Source organism: Trachemys scripta, chromosome 2 (genome assembly GCF_013100865.1).
Source record: "Trachemys scripta elegans isolate TJP31775 chromosome 2, CAS_Tse_1.0, whole genome shotgun sequence".
Classification (NCBI taxonomy): Eukaryota; Metazoa; Chordata; order Testudines; family Emydidae; genus Trachemys; species Trachemys scripta.
The window spans coordinates 107,088,575-107,110,444 of NC_048299.1; the positions used below are offsets into that span (position 1 = coordinate 107,088,575).

At 45.4% G+C, this 21,870-nt stretch overlaps 1 protein-coding gene across 2 annotated transcripts in view; it reads right to left on the minus strand.

Moving 5' to 3' along the window:
- TMEM245 (transmembrane protein 245) overlaps positions 1–13,414 on the minus strand; it is a 126,581-nt gene extending 113,167 nt beyond the window's left edge. For both annotated transcript variants that reach the window (XM_034761374.1, XM_034761373.1), the window contains exon 1: positions 12,643–13,414. In XM_034761374.1, coding sequence (XP_034617265.1) covers positions 12,643–13,305 — 663 coding nt within the window. In that variant the 5' untranslated portion in view covers positions 13,306–13,414. The remainder of the gene's footprint in view (positions 1–12,642) is intronic.
- Between the last annotated feature and the right edge of the window lie 8,456 nt (positions 13,415–21,870).

Here is a 21,870-nt window from a genome sequence, read left to right on the forward strand (position 1 = left end):
TGGAGCTACGCAGGTGTGACTCCACTAATTAGGTGCCTGGACCCTGGAGAAGATGCACATGTAAAGTGAGGTGGTGGCCTTGGGGGGAAATAGGGGGTAGGTGGGAAGGAACTGTGGGGTGAGAAGAGGGGCTGGGGAGGGATTTGGGATGTGCAGGGCTGCAGCAGCCAGAGAAAGAGGTGACTTTCCCCAGCTCCAGGGCTGCAGCTGCCGGGGAGAGATGACACTCTTTCCCAGCCTCAACTCTGTGGCAGGGGAGAGACCCCCCCTTTCCAGTCCCAGCTCGGGGGCTACTGTGGTGGAGGAGAGAGGGAGAGACTCCCCCTCCTTCCCAGCCCTAACTTGGGGGCTGCCGTGGCAGGGGAGAGAGGGCACATCCATTGCATTAGAAAGGTAAGACTACTGATCTTAAAGTATGAATTGTGTGCTTTTATTTGTAGAACAAAAAAAAGTTTATTATTAAGGTTTTTTTTACTATAGCACTTTTAACCAAACCACTTTACAATAGTTAGCTAATGGTACAAACAACATTTGGAAAGATCATTAAGTGGTTCTCCGAAACCCTCAGCAATTTTCAAGTGGTCAGTGGAAAAAAAAAGGTTTGAGAACCACTGGTTTACAGTGTTAAACCACACTTGGGAAAAAAAAGTGGATCAATCTTTAAATCAGAATATTTGCAACTATTAAATTTCTTCTTTCTATACCAACAAATATTAGGTTGCCCACTATATACCTATTTCAAGTTTTTCTAAAGTTTAGGTCTAAACTCTGATATGGTTTAAATTTGTTTTATTTTTTAGGGGAAGCTCTCTAGTTCTAAATATCTATTCCTATCATTCTTAATATTCTCCACTCCCTTTGCCAAAATAATCAGAAGTCGCTACCACCTGTGTAGCAAGACAAAAATGTGAACTTCTGTTAACTAAGATTTGCATATTTTCCTGGTAAAATCATCTTTAATGTTGATGCATAGTTAAAGAGTTAGTAGCCACATCCATTTCTGCTTTATGCACACAATGAAGTTTCTTACCAAAATGGAGATGGTGAAAATTGACAGGGAAAGTAAAAAGTTAGGTTTTATTACCAAAATTCAAACTTAAATGTAAGCCTTTAATAGAGAATGGTTCATGCATTTGACTATTAGCAATAAATATGCCCAATGGCCTGTGATGGGATGTTAGATGGGGTGGGATCTGAGTTACTACAGAGAATTCTTTCCTGGGTGTCTGGCTGGTGAGTCTTGCCCACATGCTCAGGGTTTAAGCTGATTGCCATATTTGGGGTCGAGAAGGAATTTTCCTCTAGGGCAGACTGGCAGAGGCCCTGGGGGGTTTCCGCCTTCCTCTGCAGCATGGGGAACGGATCACTTGCTGGAGGATTCTCTGCATCTTGAAGTCTTTAAATCATGATTTGAGGACTTCAATAGCTCAGACATAGGTTAGGGGTTTATTACAGGCGTGGGTGGGTGAGATTCAGTGGCCTGCGTTGTGCAGGTCAGACTAGACGATCCTAATGGTCCCTTCTGACCTTAAAGTCTATGAGTCAATGTACCACTTTGTTACCCATTAAAATGCAATAGGAATGCACTGAGCAAATGAGCCTTTTTTGCAAGCTCTTTCAATCCTATTGTACTAACAGGTTGTAGTAGGCCAGAACTATCACATGGGCTTCTTTTTGTCTGCTTAATTTTGTCTCTTGCAGCTCTATTTCTCGGATAACTGAAACTGAAAATAACTAAAACTTTTAAGCTCTAAACTGAACCACTGGACAGGAGGAAAGAAGAAGATATGAGCGGGAGCAACCAAGGGAGATTAAAAGCCACCTGGATCAGAAAAGGAAGAAATCTGAGAAGAAGGGGAAAAAAAGTCACTGGAGAGGAAGGGAAGAAATAGAAAAAATACAAAAACACAAAACAGAAAAAAAAAACCACACTTCAAATGTATATGTTAAGAGCAGATTTGATCTCAGGCCCAGATTCCGGAAAAGCATCCCTATTTATGAAAGCACTTAAACATGTGCTTAACTTTAATTGTGTTTTTAAATTCCACTGAAAACATGAGGATTTAAGCATTTGCTTAAAAGCTTCATATTTAATCAGGGTCTCAAAGGACAAGATGGACAGCATGTTGTGAGCAAGGCAGGGGTCAAGTCACTGAGGATAATAAAAGCTCAGCTGTCTATTCGTTACCATTATCTAATACAGTGTTTCCCAAATGGATTGCAGGCCTGGCCTGGAGCAGAGGCCTAAGGGGGATGGAGACCGAGCCTGCCTTGCATTCTCCCCACAGCTTTGGATCCTGACCCATGGGGCTGGGGCCGGGGCCAGCTTCCTGCTCCGGGTGTTGTGGCCTGGTGCACGAGATCACAGGGCCATTCAAGTTTAGCAAAATCACAATGTCTTGAATGGGGAGCCAGACCCAGCCTCACAGGACAGGAGATATGGTAACACGGTCAGGGTGGGTGGGCTCATTCTCTGACAACCCCTTCCCCTCTCCCCCCTGCACTGGGTGGGATTAGGATTGTGGTGGTGGGTGGACGGTGCTGCTTCAGGTGGTCAGTGGGTCGCACAGAAAGAAAAACCATGGTTGGTCATCCTTCTAAAAAGTTTGGGAGCTACTGATCTAACTCTGAACAAAGCAGGGTCCTGAGGAAACAAAGTGATTGTTTAAATATGCAAAAAGAACAGGAGTGCTTGTGGCACCTTAGAAACTAACAAATTTATTTGAGCATAAGCTTTCGTGGGCTACAGCCCGCTTCATCGGATGCATAGAATGGAACATAGTCAGGAGATATATATACACACACACACACACACACACACACACACACACACACAGAGAACATGAAAAGGTGGGGAGTTCCCCTACCAACTCTAAGAGGCTAATTCCTCCCACCTTTTCATGTTCTCTGTATGTGTTTGTGTATATATATTTCCTCACTATATGTTCCATTCTATGCATCCAATGAAGCGGACTGTAGCCCACGAAAGCTTATGCTCAAATAAATGTGTTAGTCTCTAAGGTGCCACAAGTACTCCTGTTCTTTTTGCAGATACAGACTAACACGGCTGCTACTCTGAAACCTGTTTAAATACAGTGGTTGAAATCCTAGCTCTACTGAAGTCAATAGCAAAACTCCCATTAACTTCTGATGGACCAGGATTTAAAAATACACCTTTACCTCGATATAACGCCACCCAATATAACACGAATTTGGATATAACGCGGTAAAGCTGTGCTCCAGGGGGGCGGGGCTGCGCACTCCGGTGGATCAAAGCAAGTTCAATATAACGCAGTTTCACCTATAACGCGGTAAGATTTTTTGTCTCCTGAGGACAGTGTTATATCGAGGTACAGGTATACATTTCTTTACCAATGTTAATACATATCAGATTATTAAAACTAAAAAACTATTTGGCATTTCACAATTTTTGCTTTTTTTGTAGTTTACTCAGATCTGACAACAAAAAAATTAGCCATTCAATTTCTTTGTAATCAGCTTCGCTTTTTCATTCTCATGATTAATGAATGTTTAAGTCCAAGACCCATTTTTAATTAGAAAATAATCATAGAAATTTCTGTTAATGTTAAGTTTCCTATATTTAAACAGAACAAACACTACAAACACACACACACACCCTTAAAATTTGGGCATAAGCTACCTGAAAGTGTAACATCTGTAGGGCCAAACTGATTATCTTTATTAATGTTAAATATTACCTAACACTACAGGCAGCCCCAATGAAGTTCAGTGGAGTGGCTTGTGAAGTAAGGTACTGCTCACCATGAGTAAAGGTATCAATCTAGCCCTTGACTTTAACCACATATCAGATGCTGACTAGTACAGTATCTAGTCAATTTTGCTCTTCAGCTTGTAAAACTGATGAGAGATCTTCAGATTTTTAGTATTCATTTAAAAAAAAATTCCACCTATTAATTAGAGGAGAGTGTTTCAAATACAGGTCTAATTTCTCATTAAAATATTTCTTGCCCTTGTTTTGTCAGCAGCAAATTGTTAGCAGAGTATAAGTAAGGCTGCGAGTCTGTCACAGAGGTCACGGATTCCATGACTTCTGCAGCAACTGCTGCTGGCCTCTACCCCCACCACCTAGGAGCTGCAGAGACACGGAGCCAGGTAGGGAGCCCCGCCAACCCTCCCTCTCCCAGCGAGGGTCCCAGCCAGGTCACCTGCCCCAGCACCTGCAGCACCCCTGTACATTCCCCCTGCCCCCGAGCACCCACACCCCCCAAGTTTTAGTCATAGTGGGTATTTTTAGTAAAAGTCATGGACAGGTCACGGCCCGTGAATTTTTGTTTATGGCCCGTGACCTATCCATGACTTTTACTAAAAATACCCACTGTGAGTAAAACGTAGCCTTAGGCATAGACTTGGATATCAGAGATAACATTAAAGTAAAATATGCTCCACTGTTCAAGTAGTACATACAGCTCCCAAAACAAAACACTTCAAGTTTTCAAATAATTTCAAACAAAACAAAAATGACAGTTATCTAAATATCATAGTTCAATCCTCATTTCCAAAAGTGTAACTATTATAATTGGTTATAATAAATTTTTCATTAAATGAATGCATTTCATATTTGTGTGCTAATCAGATTGAAATTCCTGTTTTAACAGGTGCCAGCAATCTTGTTTCAGAAACCAAATAAAGCTATACCATTCCACAAGGCCATGGAAACCAGCTGTCAGTTGACTCCAGAGGTGTGAGGGATTGAATTCAAGTGACATTATGGATTAACTGAATCTATGCTAATTTAGGTAATGGTGTTTGCTAATGAGCAGTACATTATTTGCAACATTTGAAATATGATGCAGAACATTTTTTTTAAAATTTGAGTGACCCATTTTAGAAGTTGTTAATATTCCTGAAAATTCTGCTGACTAAACAAATTACTTGAAACTTAATGTGGGCTGGTTCTGGATGATGAGAATCAAATCATAACTTGAAAATAATGTCCATCACTTCTAAAATATACATGCTATATTGTTGAATTGCTTTCCATGGATTTCAGTGAGAACATTAGTGACTGCTGCACATTAGTTACTACACACCAGTAATCTGTATGATCATCTCCACTAAACAGTTTGGAGATTATGGTTTGGGGGGAGGGTGATAAGGGACAGACTTGGAAGAGAAAGATCATCAATATGTGCTTTTGTGAAAATTCTATTTCCAACTAGGATTATTGTTCCGATCCTAGCATGGACACATATTCCTCACTATTCACATCCCTCAAGTCCACGTTAAACAAATTATCCTAGATTATAATGTCTATTAATGTCGGGGCCTGATTGATAAAGGTATGTAGATATAACTGGGTCAATCTATCTACATGTACATTTCAGATCCTGGGGCACACATGCATACTCTAATTAACAAGACTATACCAGGTTGAGGAAAAACAGCTAAAGAATTTCCTTGGGCAAAGGAAGGAGAATAAGTCCTCATCCCTAACATGCCCTAAAAACAGGTTTTATTAAATGGAATACATGCCAGGGGCCTCACTTCATGAACACATTTATTGTCCAGATATAACCAAGTATATTTATTGTTCAAAATGAAAAGTTTTTAATTCTGTAAATAAAAAAATAGGACACAAATACAATAATCAAATCCCCAGTCTACTACACTCTATCACCATTGACACCAATATGCTTATCACTTGAGCTTGCTTTTTTTCCTTTAATAAACTTGAATACCTACTCAAGGAAATTTTGGACAAGCAAGTCTCAGTTTGTTAAAGTCACAATCAACTGATGCCGTGTTGACTGGACAGGAGGGCAAGTCTTAGGAACTGTCAGTTTTTTAAATTTAAACTGTCCTGTCTTCCGTAATTATCTTTCTACCATTTTGATCCAACTCACTGTGACAATTTGCTTCAGACAGATTTTGAAAAGAAATCTGGATCTTCAGTTTTAAATACTGGAAGAGAAGTATCAGTCACATACTAGCAGCCAAGTTTCAGTCTCTATTTCCTGTTCTGGGATTAAGAAGTATCTAAATGACTTTGAAGCCCAAATCCCACTGACCTTCAATGAGACTTCAGGCTCCTAAGTGCCTAAATCTCTTCTGAAAATTAGACTAAAGCCTTTAAATATTTTACTCCTGAGCTCCATTTATCACCTTCATATCTTGAATCAGTCAAGTTGGTTAAATAATGGATAAAATTAATAGCTTCTCTAAATTGTTTTTTGGCTTTGTTCTTTGGTAGTTCCTTTGTTAATTATATCAAACCAGTTTTCATTTAGACTGCAACAGCAGTCCCTCTGACATCCTATTTAATTTAAATTAAAAAAAAAAAGTTTGGTGTGTTATGTAGAGACCTTTGTGTGAAATCCATGCTATATTTTGATCTACTCATACTCACTATAAATTATTGTGGTAGTTGCATGTAACAGAGACAACTTTCTTGAGTTTTTCCACTCAGTTTCATTAGGAAGATGAATCCTCAAGCCTCTTTTTTTCTATCAATCAACTTGATGGTAATTGCAGAAGACTAAACTTCCATCTTACTTTAGGATGTCATGTGTTACTTCTTTCTCAGTGAGGTTTAAATAACGAGCTGAATGCTTGTGTTTCAGAATTTTAGGATGGTTCCAACAGACGAGTTTTCTTTCTTCCCCCATGTGACACTGCATCCCATATTCTTCATAAAAATATTGTTGTAATATGAATATGACATAACTAAGATGTTTTATGGGAGATGGGTCATATGAGATATCATTGGAAAGGCTATGATTTGCTGAATGTGATTATCAAATTTGTATGCATGTGTCAGTTCTGTATCTGAAGTTAGGAATATTGACTATGTAACAATTACAATTGTGTATGTACCTGGGAAACGTGCACCAGAGAGTAGGCAATCAGCTTGAATGGGCCATTACGATAGACAATAGAATAGGTCTTGAAGATGCTGATCGCTCATCTTCCTAGACTTCCTGTGGACATTACAAATAAGCCTGGTCTCATAGTGGCTTTAACACTGCAAGGTCATATGATAATGTCACCTAGTATGAAGTACCACCTTGGACACTGCTGGTATTTTTCCACTGGAAACAAAGGATTCCCGCCTTATGTAAATACTATTTAAGGCTGGGAAGTGAGTCAATCAGGGCTATTCTCCATGGCCTCCCCCAGAAGAAGACTGCTGAAAGCACCTGAAGAGACAAAGGAACTAAGCTAGGGAAAAGCAAGGGCTGAGTCCAGCTGAGACGGGGTCTAGCCGGTAAAGAGAAATAACTGGAACTCTGAGCTTCAGAAACTCTGCAGCCTGCCTAAAACAACATTTAAGGTGAGAAATTACTATTGGTAATCTGTTTCTTTAGCGTATTAAGCTTAGTTTGTGTGTTTTGCTCAGAAATCTGCTTTGTTCTCTCTGCTATACCTTATAATCGCTTAAAATTTACCTTTTGTAGTTAATAAACTTATTTCTTGTTTATATCATAAACCCAGTTTGTGCAATTCATAACTGTGGGGGAGGAAGGGAAGAGAAGAGCTGTGCATATCTCCCTCCACATAGAGGGAAGGGGTAATTTTTATGACCTTACGCTATCTAGATCTCTATACAGCATAAGACAATATTATTTTGGGTTTCCACTCCAGAGGGTGTGTGCACAGAAGAGCTGGGCATTCCCCTAGCTGAGCCGTCCCACAGAGAGCTAATCGTAGACTCAGATTCTGGAGCTGAGCGTGTCCCTGCCTGTGTGTGTGCTGGAAAGAGGCTTGAGAGCCTGTCACAGCAGCATGGAATAGCAAGGGAAACCCAGGCTGGTAGGACAGCAGGCTCAGTGGGACCCCAGCACATCCGGTGGCACCCTGAAAGGGGGCCCAACCCATAACACCCCATTTATCTTCATTGTCTGAACAAATGACAAAGACCTCTTTTGCCATACTTCTCTCTGCGTTCTTTGATAACACCTTCAGCAACTTGATCACAACGTGCTGTAGTTTTCTTGGAAGAAATGGAAAAATCCATTTCCACCCGCCCTCCACTGATACTTTAAGTACCCATTATGAGGGTCACATCTCTTGTTTCACTAATTGTTTTGCATTTATGTCAGTGCAAATTCTGTTATTTGCACCATCTAGTAATGAAACAGAGTTTAAATCTGTGGGAGGAAGTGTATTCAGCACAAGGTGCTTCAATTATCTCTGCAAATTGCTGACTGAAGGCAATGTCAGCAAAAAGCTGTGACTTCAAGTTCAAGTCCCTGCTTTCAGTTGATTTTATATTTACTGCTGGGGGAATTCTAACACCACTGCGCATACGCAGAATTCATGTCCATCGCAGAATTATTTCCCCCCCTGCAGAAAATACATTTCCCAAGAAGTGCTGCAATTCTGCTTGTCACCCACCAGAGACCGCTCTAGCATCAGAACAGTCAGCAGCGTTCATCACAGCACTATGCCCGCAGAGCTAGATTAAGACAGACAGAGTGGGGCACACAGGGCTGCTGAGGGTGGGGGGGGTCAGAGGCTGGGGTTCAGAAGGGCTAGTGGGGGGGAGACAGACTGGGTTGCAGGCTCAGGAGCTAGTGGCATGACAGCACTGAGCCAGAGCTGAATAGGAGAAGGGCTGCAAAACGGAAGTACAAAGTAAAACGTGATAGAAGTTTAAACCTCGGTCACAAGATATGGAAAATATGCTGTACAAAGCAGCAGACTGAAAAAGTAGACTTAATATCATGATTAATATTTAGACTTAAAAGATAAGTGATTTGTACAAGAGAAATTGCAATGGAATGAAGAGGATGGAGGCCAGACTGAAGGAAAGGAAATCAAGACATTATAAACAGATACCCCAGCTCAAGGAACTGAGATAAAAGGGAAAAAGAAGACTGGCTAAAAAGAAATGGAGTTGGCAAGTTGAGAAGTTTACCATCTTAACTTTGCTTTTTCCTGAGTTTTCACAGCACCATATTTACAACCTCAATGTTCTTATCTTGAGCAACTTAAGTTGATCAAAAATGAATGGGGCTTGCATGCATCTTCAGATTCCTCATTGAATTAAGCAGGGTCTTTCCCTTGGTTTACTGCAAATGCTCATTTTACATTTAAAACACAGAAGTTAATGTGCATGAAAGCTCAAAGAAGTGCCTAAAGTGTATTTAGTTTCAAATGTAGGTAAAATAATTTCATTTAAACATGGGGACAGTGTGAAGCATTTTTCATCCAAATTTCAGCTTTAAAATGAAAGATTAGTTTCTGAAGTGCATAGTCATTTTCATGGTTGTATAATGTAATTAAATTACAGTTAGGGCACTCATGTATAGCCAAATCACAACCTATTTTCACTAGGACTCTGACAGTAAAATACTGAACTTAGAGAGACTGTCCCAAATTTCAACTTTCTACCTCATGTTTCTAAGATGCTTCAGCTGTTTAAAACAAGTCTTTAATTACAGCAAAAAGTATTTGAACTCCTTTCATTCAATAATGAACTATTTTTGCTCAAAAAAAACAATTCACCAATGACCAGAGGCCAAACCTAGAAAATTTCAGGGAAAAGCATCTTAAGATTTCTGATCTTCCCCCTCCCACTAATACTTGTTAAAACAGTTTAGCAAATATGGTTACAAGTACTACTTAAGTTTATGCCCTAATCAGCCTGAGGTTAGGAAGAATAACTGTCTGTATGAAACAATAAATAATTGGGTAGGTGTGCATGGAGAAAGGCAGGTAGAGGATAAGAGAACTATGGGTGTCATATTCCTCTGAAGCTTCCAGTTTCAGCCAATGAAAGAGGCAGAATACTGGACTGATGAATCACTTTTTTCCTAGTATGGCAAATTCTAGGTTCCTATTACAGAGGCCTATATATTTGTAACAAACACAAGGATTATATTTACTAACAAAAAAGTTAATTAAAGGCAAGAGAAGAGATCATTACTCTATATTTTTTCTATATCTAACAACATTCCCCACAAAAAGGGGGGGAAAAAATGAGTGTATGAATACCTTCAACTCCCTAAAACAAAATTCAGCTGTATGGGCCTGGTTTGCAATGATCCCTTCTCAGAACTCCATTGAATCTAAGGGGACAACACCCACACAGACTAAGGACAAGGGTCTAGATTTCCCTCAAAACATGAATGCACAAAAGAAACGGCCTACTTCCTAACTCTTTGGATTGACAATACAAAATATTTTGTAATAACTAATACCACCTTACATTTACAGTGCCTGTCATCCCAAAGCACTTTACAGACTGACAGATCATAAAGATGCATGTAACTTCATTCATGTGAGTAAAGTTACATACATGCTTAAGTGGTTGCAGGATTGGGACACCTATATAAATTTATATTTAAAATAGTAAAAAGGGTGCCTATTAACATTTTAAGCACCTTTGATATAAATTACAAAAAACAGAGATAGAGGGATCACCTCTCCCAATCAAGGCTGGTAAAAATACCAAACCTGAAAAAAAGAGCTCTCTGTAGCGCAAAAGTTTTGTCTCTTTCACCAATAAAAGATATTACCTCACCCAACTTGTCTCGGTGGTAAAAATAGACTGGAGTAGAACAGAGCAGCTATTTAAGATTACAGAGCATCTTTGTGCAACAGTTTAGAATTGGAAGAATAACTAAGCAGAAAGTAATAATTGAAATTGGCATATGGCTAAAATACTGGGACATAGCACGTGTGCTATTGCAACAGATCAGGGGTGCTGGACAATTTGTATAGTGGGGGTACTGAGAGCCATTGAACCAAACTGTAAACCCTGTATATGATGGAAACCACTTCAAGCCCACACCCCCAGTTCCAGCACCTATGCAACAAATGCTGAGGTTCAATATTATATAAACTGTTAAATAGCACACTCTTGAACCTCAAGTAAAACATTTAATGACATTTAATGTATTTGCTCTGAATGAGACTTTCAAAGTCACATCCACTCTAGATGACCACAAGAGATTCCATGGCTTTCTATGTAAGCAGTAAAGTTTACTTCAGTGTCCCTAAAATTTCCTTTTCCTGCCAGTGTTGTGCAGCATACTCTGCAACATCCTGGAGTAAAAGCTGTGCACACATATTAGGAAGAGCTTTTGGGAAGGGCCTGCAGATTCCCTAAGATGAAAACCACCACATAAATTAAAGATTTCTGTCAATAAGGAATATTGTTTGTAGGGCAATATGATTTTTATTAAAAGCACCATGCTGTCCCTTAAGTATTCCACTAACCCCTACCACAATTCCCATCTAGCATCCAGGTAGCTAGAACTGTGGTTAGCAGTGGGTGCGCAACATGGTATTCCTGTGATGTTTAAGGTAGGTCTCTATCCTAATGTAGGATACATCCTAATGTAGATGCCACTTAGCTAGGGCCATACCAAATTCATGGCCATGAAAAATGTGTCATGGACCGTGAAATCTTGTCTTGTGTGTTTTTACCCTATACTATACAGATTTCATGGGTGAAACAAGCGTTTCTCAAATTGGGGGTCCTGACGCAAAAGGGAGATATAGGGAGGTCACAGTTATTTCAGGAGGTCACAGTATTGCCACCCTTACTTCTGCTCTGCCTTCAGAGCTGGGTGGCCAGAGAGCGGCAGCTGTTGGCTGGGTACCCAGCTCTGAAGGCATCATCCTGCCAACAGCAGCGCAGAAGTAAGGGTGACAATACAATACCATGCCATGCCATCTTTACTTCTGCGTTGCTGCTGGCGGCGGCTCTGCCTTCCGAGCTAGGCTCCCAGCCAGCAGCCGCCACTCTCCAACTGTCCAGCTCTGAAGGCAGCATCACCGCCAGCAGCGGCACAGAGATAAGGGTAGCAGTACTCAAGCCCCCCCTACAATAACCTTGTGACACCTCCCCACAACTCCTTTTTGTGTCAGCAACCCTACAATTACAACACAGTGAAATTTCAGATTTAAATAACTGAAATCACGAAATTTACAATTTTTAAAGTCCTATGGCTATGAAATTGACCAAAATGGACGTGAATTTAGTACGACCCTAGCTATAGTTTATACCATCAATTCAGTGAGCAAAATAAACTGGCAAAAGCACATTTTTGTTATTCTTGTATCTAGACTAGAGCTTTTGCCAGTACAAAAATATCGCAAAAACAAAACCACACCACTAGAGTATATTGATCAGAAAAAGTTTCTAGTGCAGAGACAGATGAAGTGAAAGTGATGCTAGCCTTCCCCATGCCTTTCCAAGCAATACCAACAGTGATTTCATATTGAAGCTGGTTCTGGTCCCCTTTCAATCATTCCAGGTTTGAGCTTTACGACTGGGAATCCACAAGTGTTTAGACTCCTAACTCCCCGATAAAAATCAATAGTATTTATTTAGGTACCTGACTCCTACTGTGAATCCTACCAAGAGACTTCCATGCCTAACTCCCACTGATTTCACTGTTGTGGATCCCACCCTGCTTATCAAGCCCACTGAAAGGTGTTACAGCCTCTCCCTGCGACAGGGATACTGAGGAGGAGGAGACTGGCACCAAGCCCTCTAAAACCCATGCATGGGAGCGCCGGGGCTGGGCAGGGGAGAGATGTTGAGCCACCTGGGTGATGCTCGGCGCACACCTCGCCTCCCCGCACAGATCTGTGCGATCCCCAAGGTGACACAGGCGAGGCCGAGCCCACCCTAGCCCCCAGACTCACCCACAGGCTGCTGAAGAAGTCGAGCCCCCGGCAGATGAGGAGTCCGGTCTGGGCCAGCAGCACCTGGACCCCCAGGGAGCTGCCGAGGCAGTAGAGCCCGTAGAACAGGGGGCCGCCAGCGCCCAGCAGCAGCAGGAGGCGCCGCCTGCGCAGCACCTGCTCGCCCAGCGCCTCGGCGCTGTAGTTGGCGAAGCAGATGGGCAGCAGCAGGGCGGCCAGCAGCACCGGGGTGCGGGAGCGGTGCAGGCGGCCGAGCCAGCGGCGGCCCAGCGCGGTGAGCGAGCTCTTGAAGGGGTGCAGGAAGGTGCCGCAGAGCACGGCCCAGAGCAGCGGCCGCAGGAAGGCCTCCAGGATGAAGTAGACCAGCACGGCGGCGCCGCAGCACAGCCCGGCGAAGAGCAGCGCCCCGGTGTTGTAGAAGGCCTGTTTGATGGGCTTGTCCAGCCGCGGGAGCGACGACACCGCCGCCGGCGGCAACAGCAGCAGCCGCGGCGCCGCGCCCCCCGCCGCCCCGGGGGGACCCGCAGCGCTCCGCTCCGGAGACTGGCTGCTGCTGCCCGCACCGGGAGCCGCGGAGGAGCCCGGCCGCCTTCGTCCCTGCAGCGGGGAGCCGGGAGGAGACGGGACGCGGGGACTCGCCGCGGAGTCTCCGCTGTCAGCCATAGCTCCCGCCTCACGCCCCCTCCACACCGTTAACCGTCGCTGCCGCCGGGGAGAGCGGCACAGCCGCCGCCGCACGCTACATGAGCCGCCGGGGATGCTGGGAAATGTAGTCTGTCTTTCCTTTCCTCCCCACAGACGAATGGCTCGAAGAGGATTCTGGGAAATGTAGTCTCTCTTCCTCCTCCTTCCCCAGGCGATTGTGATGCTGGGAGCGTAAGTTCGTTAGACGAGGGAGTGCAGAGGAAGCCGGGAAATGCACGCGCTCGGGGCGGGGGAGCCCGAGGGTAGGGCTTTCCTAGCGGTGGTGATTGGTGAAGCAGGGGATGGTGGGAGATGTAGTTTCTTGTGCATTTACAGCCCAGCGCATAGGTTCTCTCACATGGATTTAAAGGTGAGCAACTGGGCATGGGTGAAATTTTTGCTCCTTTATTATTAAATGCGGCTGGAAAAGTGGGGTGAGGCGTTAAGATTCTTTTATTTCTGTATACGCATCTAAAAGGTCAGGGCCGCCCCGGAGGTCAAGTGGGGCAATTTGCCCTGCAGGGGCCCCCACGAGAATATTATGGAAGGGGCCCCCAAAATTGCTTTGCCCCAGGCTTCCTGAATCCCAGCCGCCCAGAGGATTCAGGGGGTCTGGGGCAAAGCAATTTCGGCGGCCCCTTCCATTAAAAAAAAGTTGCAATACTATAGAATACTATATTCTCGTGGGGGCCCCTGTGGGGCCTGGGGCAAATTGCCCACTTGGCCCCCCTCCCCCCCCCAGGGCAGCCCTGTAAAAGGTACAGGTCCTGTTTATTCAGGAAGACTCAACTAGAATTTTTAGGTCCTGAATCATCTGTAATTAAATTGGTTGAAACAGTTCAGTGTATCCACACTAACTGATGTGATTTAAGTTTTGTTCCACATCTACCCTAGTAGCACAGTCCTAACACATATTGATTGCATTCCCACAATTCCTGGGTACGTTTCCAGAAGCTGTCCCTTTCGGGGAATTTCATATAGCCACTCAAACATTGGGAGACAGTAGGGGATAGACTAGTCTGCATTTCCTCTTGTCTGTATCCACTCTGGCCCTACACTAGTTTGGATTGAATTAATTAAGTATTCACTGTGTATTTAGCCTGATGAAAAGTAGTTTGTTCTACTTGGTTATTATACCATTTGCAAACAATTTGGAGTGTTATTGTGTGTGGACAAAAAGTATTCTGCAAAGGGTCTACATACTGTAACTGGTTTAATATCCTTGGTGTAGCCCAGGCCTTTGTGTCTACACATAAAAGCATTTGTAATGTTTCACAAGTGTTCCAAGTACAGTATCTTTGCAAGTACACTAAGTCTGAGTAAGTCTTATAAGGCTGCTGTCCACACCACTTCTGTTCAAACCCTTTGATTCCTAGGTGGTGCACCTGCACTAATTAAGTTAGTCCCAACAAAATCTCACAGTGCTTCAGCCCTATCAGGTGCCAAAGCCATAGATACTACAGCCATGAAAGTTACATGATCAGGGCCAGGTCTAGGTTTTTTGCTGCCCCAAGCAAAAACATTTTTGGCTGCCCTCCACCCCAGCCCTGAGCTCTCGCTTCCCCCCCCCCACCCGCACCCCCTGCCGCCCCAGCCTTGGGCTCCCCCCCACCAGTGCTGACTCTGCCCGCTCCCCCCTCACCTCCAGCCGGTCCGGCGCTGGCAGGGTCGGGGTAAGCAGCAGGGCTCCCGGGCCGCACCTCAGCCCAGGGTCCCACCATCCAGGGCTCCCGCCTCCAGGACCGGCCAGAACCCGAGAGGGCAGAGCTGGGGGACTGCCCCAGCAGGGGGCTGAGGAGCCAGGGCAGGGTAGCCCCAGAGGGAGCGGAGCTCTGGAGAGCGGGACGCAGGCCCCGCATGGCAGCGCCCCGCCCTCTATGGCCCCACTGCTGCTGCTGCTTCTGGCCATCCTGCCATAGTCCCTGGGCAGCTTGGGCTGCTTCGCACAGCCCTGGCTGTGGCGCTGGGGGGCAGCCGCCCTGCGGCACCTGCAGGCGGCTCCATGTGCCGCATGGGGAGGCCCCCAGCCCAAGTGTCCCCCGCTCGGAGCCTGCCCGGCCCAGCCACAAGGTGTGAGCGCGGCTCCCCCGCGGCGCAAATCGCAGCGCCCCCGGGGCGCCCCCCGCGCTGCTGCTGCCAGGGCCGGCTCTAGGCTTTTGCTGCGGGAAGCAAAAACAAAAAAAATGGCCAGAATACCGCCCTTGAAAATGTGCCGCCCCAAGCATGTGCTTGGTTTGCTGGTGCATAGAGCCAGCCCTGGTTACATGTGTTGAATACTGGTGAAAGAAGATGGGTGAGGTAATATCTTTTATTAGACCAACCTGTGTTGGTGAGAGAGACAAGCTTTCAAGCACAGAGATCTGAAGAAGAGCTCTGTGTAAGCTCAAAAGCTTGTCTCTCTCACCAACAGAAGTTGGTCCAATAAAAGATATTACCTCACCTACTCTGTCTCTCTAATATCCTGGGACCAACACAGCTACAACAATATTGAGTAGTGATAGCACTTTCAAAGCTCCATAGGTAACACTATTGAAATTTGTATTTAAAACAGAGATATTCTTTGATTTGGATGAAGTATATGTCTTCCCCGAAATTACAGCACGTGTGAGTAAAACTTGAATGTGAAAATTTACATTTAAATCAGTTATAACAGGACTGACCTCATTGCAGGGTCTGAGTATGTGGAGCTAAGGGTGTGATCCCCTAGGTGTGATCCTAGGTCGCATAGAGATATGCTAGCTCAATAGTGTAGCCAGGTTAGCACAGGCAGCAGCAAGCAGCAGCACGGGCTAGCCATGCCAAATATAAACCATCTTGAATCCTGTGGCTATATAGTCTACACAGCTACCCATGCCGCCATTTGCCACCGCCCGTGCTATCGCACCTACATTACTATTTTTAGCACACTAGATCAATGAAAGCTAGTGCAAGTACATCTACGCAAGCTGGGAATCACACCCCTAGCTCACAAGCAGAGGTGTAGCCTGGGAGTGCTGTGATATACCCATGCCCTCCAGGTGTCTGCTGGGTGCTCTGTGTACCATGTGCTGTAGACACATAACAGATACAATTACCCAAGTCCTGCATAAAGATAATAGAGTATAGTTGGGGTCCCCTCTACACCATCATCCAGCTGCGTACATGCATTTGCTCCCAAACCTCCTTTCTTGCAAAGACACTGCTATAGCCTACAGCTGGGCCTCTGCCAGTAGTAACAGGTTGTTTCTCTGCCCATCTCTCAGACACAGCTATCAGGCTGTCTGCTACCAAGCCTTCCTGCCACAACCACAACCCACTTTCAGGCAGCTATTTCCTGTCTACTGTTAATGTGCATATAACCTGCACTTACAGTGTGACTATCCATCTTCCTCCTCTCTCTGGACCGCACACACTAGAACCTCGATTTTACAAATATCTTTCTAACGAATGACCAGTCCTAGGAACCATTTTTCTTAATGGGAAAAAAATCACATAAAGAAAGTGATGTTTATAAAGAACAAATCAACATCCCTTTACATTCCAGTGCCTTCAGTGCCTTGGAGATCACTTTGCAGTGGTTTAAAGGACAAGAAGAAAGTGTTGCAGTGTACCATACTATAATTTATACATCCTACCTACTGTAATTTTGAAAAGTTCAATTTTATGAACTACTCAATCCCCAATTAATAAAATAGGGGTTCTACTGTACAGAGTTATGAATCGACTGCAGCTTTTGAAACACCAGAATTAGTTTTAGCTCAGGCAGTAGAGGATCATGCTTTTAGAGCAATAGGTTCCACCAGGGATATTGCATTATCAGTGATGGTCCATATAAGGATTTGAGCCGCAATGGACCTCAGAATTCATTCATCCTTTACGTGTCTTCTGAACCTGGTCCCCTCTCATCCCAGCATATTACTTTCTAATTCTGTATGGTGCGAGCTATGCAACCTTCAATGGTCGGGAGGCTGAACTGTGTAACACAGTGCCCTCCATGGTCTACATCCTTTTCCTCCAGCTCAGTCAGGGTGGAGGAAGAGTACCCACAAATAAGCCAGCTAGTTCATTACAATCAGTTTGATCCAAATTAATTAAAAATAGCACTTTAAGACAATGTTTTGTGACTGCAAACTTTTTGGAGACTTTTTAGCTGAAGAGTGGTCCCTCGAGAACCCAAACTTTGCACACTACCTCTATCACTACGACTTTTATTTAGGCTGTATTTGAAGAAATTAGGCTGTAATTAAAAAAAGTGCTATGATTATACTTAGAACCAGTATGTTTGTAGCGGGTGCTGATAATTTTAAAATGTACAGCAGTCTTTTCTTTCTTTCTCAACACGTTTTCCCATTTACACGGAGTCGGAGGTAGCCACAATTCTTTGCCACTCCTTCCGATCCATAGCATGGATCATAGATCCCGGAATACCAATAGTTTTCTCTTCAAACTTCTCCTGACAGAGTCATTCCATTGTATTCTCAGTATTTTCCTTCTAACCATTACTGCAACTACCTCTCCTGAATTACCTGTAAATGAACCTATGTTCCAGATTCCAATTTCCTGCTCTTTGCTACTTTGTTCCTGATGTCTAGAAGATGGTGTGTTGGTTACCCCACATGTGGTAACATGTTTTAAATGATTCAATTGCAAAGAATCCATGATGCATGAAGAACCTAGGCACTAAGTAGCCCTCTGACTATTGCCTCATTTTGCTGACCCTGTGTCATTTTTATTTGGAATTTACCTTCTCTTACATTAGCTGTCATCCAAAGCTTCTGGGCCTTATCCACCCGAATTTGAGAGACATTACCTGCTCTTGGGGCAAACACTACCATTCCCTAAATGCTCCTTTGCCCAGTAAGCTGTTGGCACTTTTTAGTGTTGATCACATGTACTGGTGAACACTCAGTCCGCAGAGCCTATTTGCTGCTCAATGAATATTACCATTTTCTACCACATGGAGGTTAAGGTTGGTATAGGGAGGTACCAGTCACTGAGTGTAAAGCAGAATAAAATTTTAAAGGGATATTCATGAATGTTAGAGTTCAGGTTACAGCTTCTTTCTGTGGTTGTATTGCCGAACCAATTAATTTGGATTCTAACTTGAAACTCCCGGCTTGTTTTCAGAGATGCCAAGTACCCACACAACTCTCATAGACATCAGTGGTGATCAGCACTTCTGAAAGGCCAAGGTGTCTCAAGGTGGCCACCCAATGAGGCAGCCAAAATTAGGGTTGTGCAAAGCATGATTCAAACCGTTCCTCTGGAAACCTGCCTGCACCCATCAGGAGCCCTTAAAGACCCCGAGTTTTTGTTTGTTTGGGGGGTTTTTTAGAAGGGATCAGGGAGCATACTTTTTACTACTTACTCATTTCATCCATCATGGGAGCTGCAGCACCCTGGGGAGAGGCAGTGGTAGCAGCTCTGGAGTGGGTGGGAGAAACCTAGGTGCAGGGGCTGGGAGAAACTGCAGGATAAATGGACTCTTCCCCACCAGCCACCCAGCACCTGTAGGGACAGGCTCCAGTCAGGCCAGCAGGGAGGGATGGGGAGCAGTGGACTCGGGAGGGCAGAGGCAGTAGCTCTGGTACAGGTCCCAGGGATTCAGAGACATCGCCCCATAACCACTGTTACTCCACTCCCAGTTCCAGAGAGATCCCCCATCCCATTTGATTCCACACCCCACTGAATCTCACTGCACTCCCATCCCAAGACCTCCCCTGTTTTGGTGTGGATATCAATTACATCTACACAGCATTAAACGGGGCCCTGAATGCACTGTTCAGGGCACTAAGCGAGATCCTGAATATACCATTGAGAGCACTAAATGGGGTCCTGAATTCCATTTTGGTCACTAAACGTTGTCCTGAATGCACTGTCTGGGGCACTGAATGGAGAAGGCTAGAGCCCCATGATGGATGAAATGAGAGAGAAGTAAAAAAAAGTATGCTCCCTCTTGCCCATGCAATTGGATTTGCAATCCACTGACCAAGGGTGCTAGAACCTTTTGGGCTGTAGTCCACGAAAGCTTATGCTCTAATAAATCTGTTAGTCTCTAAGGTGCCACAAGTACTCCTGTTCTTTTTGCGGATACAGACTAACACGGCTGCTACTCTGAAATTTGTAAAAGTGGGGGGACCAAGACCAAAGTGGCATAGGAATCCCCCCATCATCCCTGGGCCCCACTGACTCCCCCCCCCATTGCCCCGAGCTCCCTTCCATGACCTCACATCCCAGACCCATCTCGCTCCTTGCCTCTTGATCACAGTGCCCACCTGTCCAAGCGTACACCTGTAAGGTGTTCCCCTTATTTCCAAACTTCACTGCTTCATGGATTGGCATGAGGATACACATGCTAAAATTAAAACTCCCAGGTTCGGAGTGGAGTAAGATCTAAACAGCAGGCTACTAGCATTAAGATCTACACTCCTCCTCTAGTGGCAAGATTCATGCTCTCAGTATTTGGCACCCAACAGGGTCATAATGACAGGATTCACCTTGGAAAGCCTAGATGGGTGATGTAATATATTTTATTGGAACAGCTTCTGTTGGTGAGAGAGACAAGCATTCAAACTTACAGACCTGAAGAAGAGCTCTCTGTAAGCTCGAAAATTTGTCTCTCTAACCAACAGAAGTTGGTCCAATAAAAGATATTACCATCTACCCTGTCTCTCTAATATCCTGGGACCAAGAGGGCTACAACAACAGTGCTTACAAAAATGGAGGGTTCACATTGACAGCCCAGAGTGACCATCACACCAGGGCACTATTTTCAGGATTCATATTCCTAGCATAATGTCATCATTACACAAGGGAACTAGCACTACCAGCACAATGAAATAAATATAGCTGTATGTGCACGCCAAAAATTCACAGTGCAAGCACCCTGAGATCCACACAGCAGGATAACAGTGTCAGAATGCACACTCTCACTATAGTGGGGATGCACTCAATCCCTGAGTGTAAGTGTTCAGCTAAACACAATGATACCTGCAAACAGCTGTACTAACAGTGGGATCTGCAGTCTTGGCCCACTAAGAGTTGCACGTCAGGGCATTAATTCACAATCCCAGTGCAATGGGCAGAGCCGGCTCTGGCTTTTTTGCCGCCCCAAGCAAAAAAGAACAAAAAACGTGCGGGATGGCCGGAGCGGCAAAGCAAAAGAAACAACAACCGTGGAGGGCGGCCGGAGCCAGGGTGCAAACTTTCGGTGCCACTTACTTGGCAGCTCGCGGCTGCCTCCCCTAGCTGTGCAGGCTAGCGGGATTCCCTGCACTGCAGACGTGCTCCAGGCAGTGGAGTGCGCACCCTGGCTAGTGGAGGGGAGGTAGAGGGAGCGAGGGGGAGAGAGAGAAGGGGGCGGCCAGGGCTTCCTTCAGCCGCGGCGCTCGCTACTCGGCCCCCCCCCGCCGCGCCGCCTGTCAGGAGGGCTCCACACCGCTCCCGCCTGCAGGTGAATTGAAGGTCGGCGGGGAGGTCGGCAGCTAGTTCTGCTTGCTGCAGACCTGGCACCAGCTGGGGCAGACGGAGAGCGCAGCCCGCTCCCAGCAGGGCGCTCCCCTCCTCCCCTACAGGGCGGCTAGAGCGGCGAACCAAAAAAAAAAAAGGGCAGCCGTGCCATCCTAGGATTGGACGGAATGCCGCCCCTTAGAATCTGCGGCCCCAAGCACAATCTTGCTCGGTTGGTGCCTAGAGCCGGCTCAGGCAATGGGATCAGGGCACCAGGCCTTTAGTTCCAGAATTTGTACTCCTATAATAGTGGGCTGGAATTATAGAAGTTAAAGGAGAAAAGCCCTTTGTGATTATCCCGGCTTGGTCTATCTCCCTGCCAATGCAGGGATGATACTTGCAGCATGCTTTGTCCAGTCTCCTTTTAAAAATCCCAAGACTTGAGGTTTCTTCTAGCCCTTCTCTTGGGAGACTATTCCACAGCCTAAGGCAGAGATCGCATTGCCAGAAAGGTTTCCCCCGATAGCTTGGAGTTTCTCCCTCTCTGCTCCAACCCTTCCCCTTCCCTGCCCCCTTCATCTCACATTCCCTCATCATCTTCTTTTTCCCCACCACACTCTATCCCTTCCCTCTTCCCCACTGTCTCTTCCCCCCCACCCCGCAAGAGGTAGCAACCCGGATGCCAGGGTGAGGGACTGAGCAAGGCAGAAACCTGTGGAGGTGGGAGGAGAGGCACAGGACAGAAGCCCCCTGCACAGGCAGAGCAGCTCCGTGCTCACAGCAATTGGGGGGTGGGATAGTGGCAGAGACTCTACATGCACCCCACACACACCATGCCTTGCCTCTTTGTGGGGGGGCAATGCCCCCTGCTGCCCCTCAAACTGTGCCCATGGACTCCCCTGCCCTTCTCCCAACACTGCAGCAGGTTGCTCCACCCACCCCCATCCAGGCTCCCTCTGCCTGGAACGAGACTCACCTGTTGCCTGCAGAGCCAGGCTGGGAACTGCAGCCACACATGGAGCCTGCCCACGCGATACAGGTAGAAGATGGGGCGACCCCAGGTGAGCAGGGGCTGGCACTGCTGATGGCATGGCACCTCTGTGGAGCAGAGCAAGC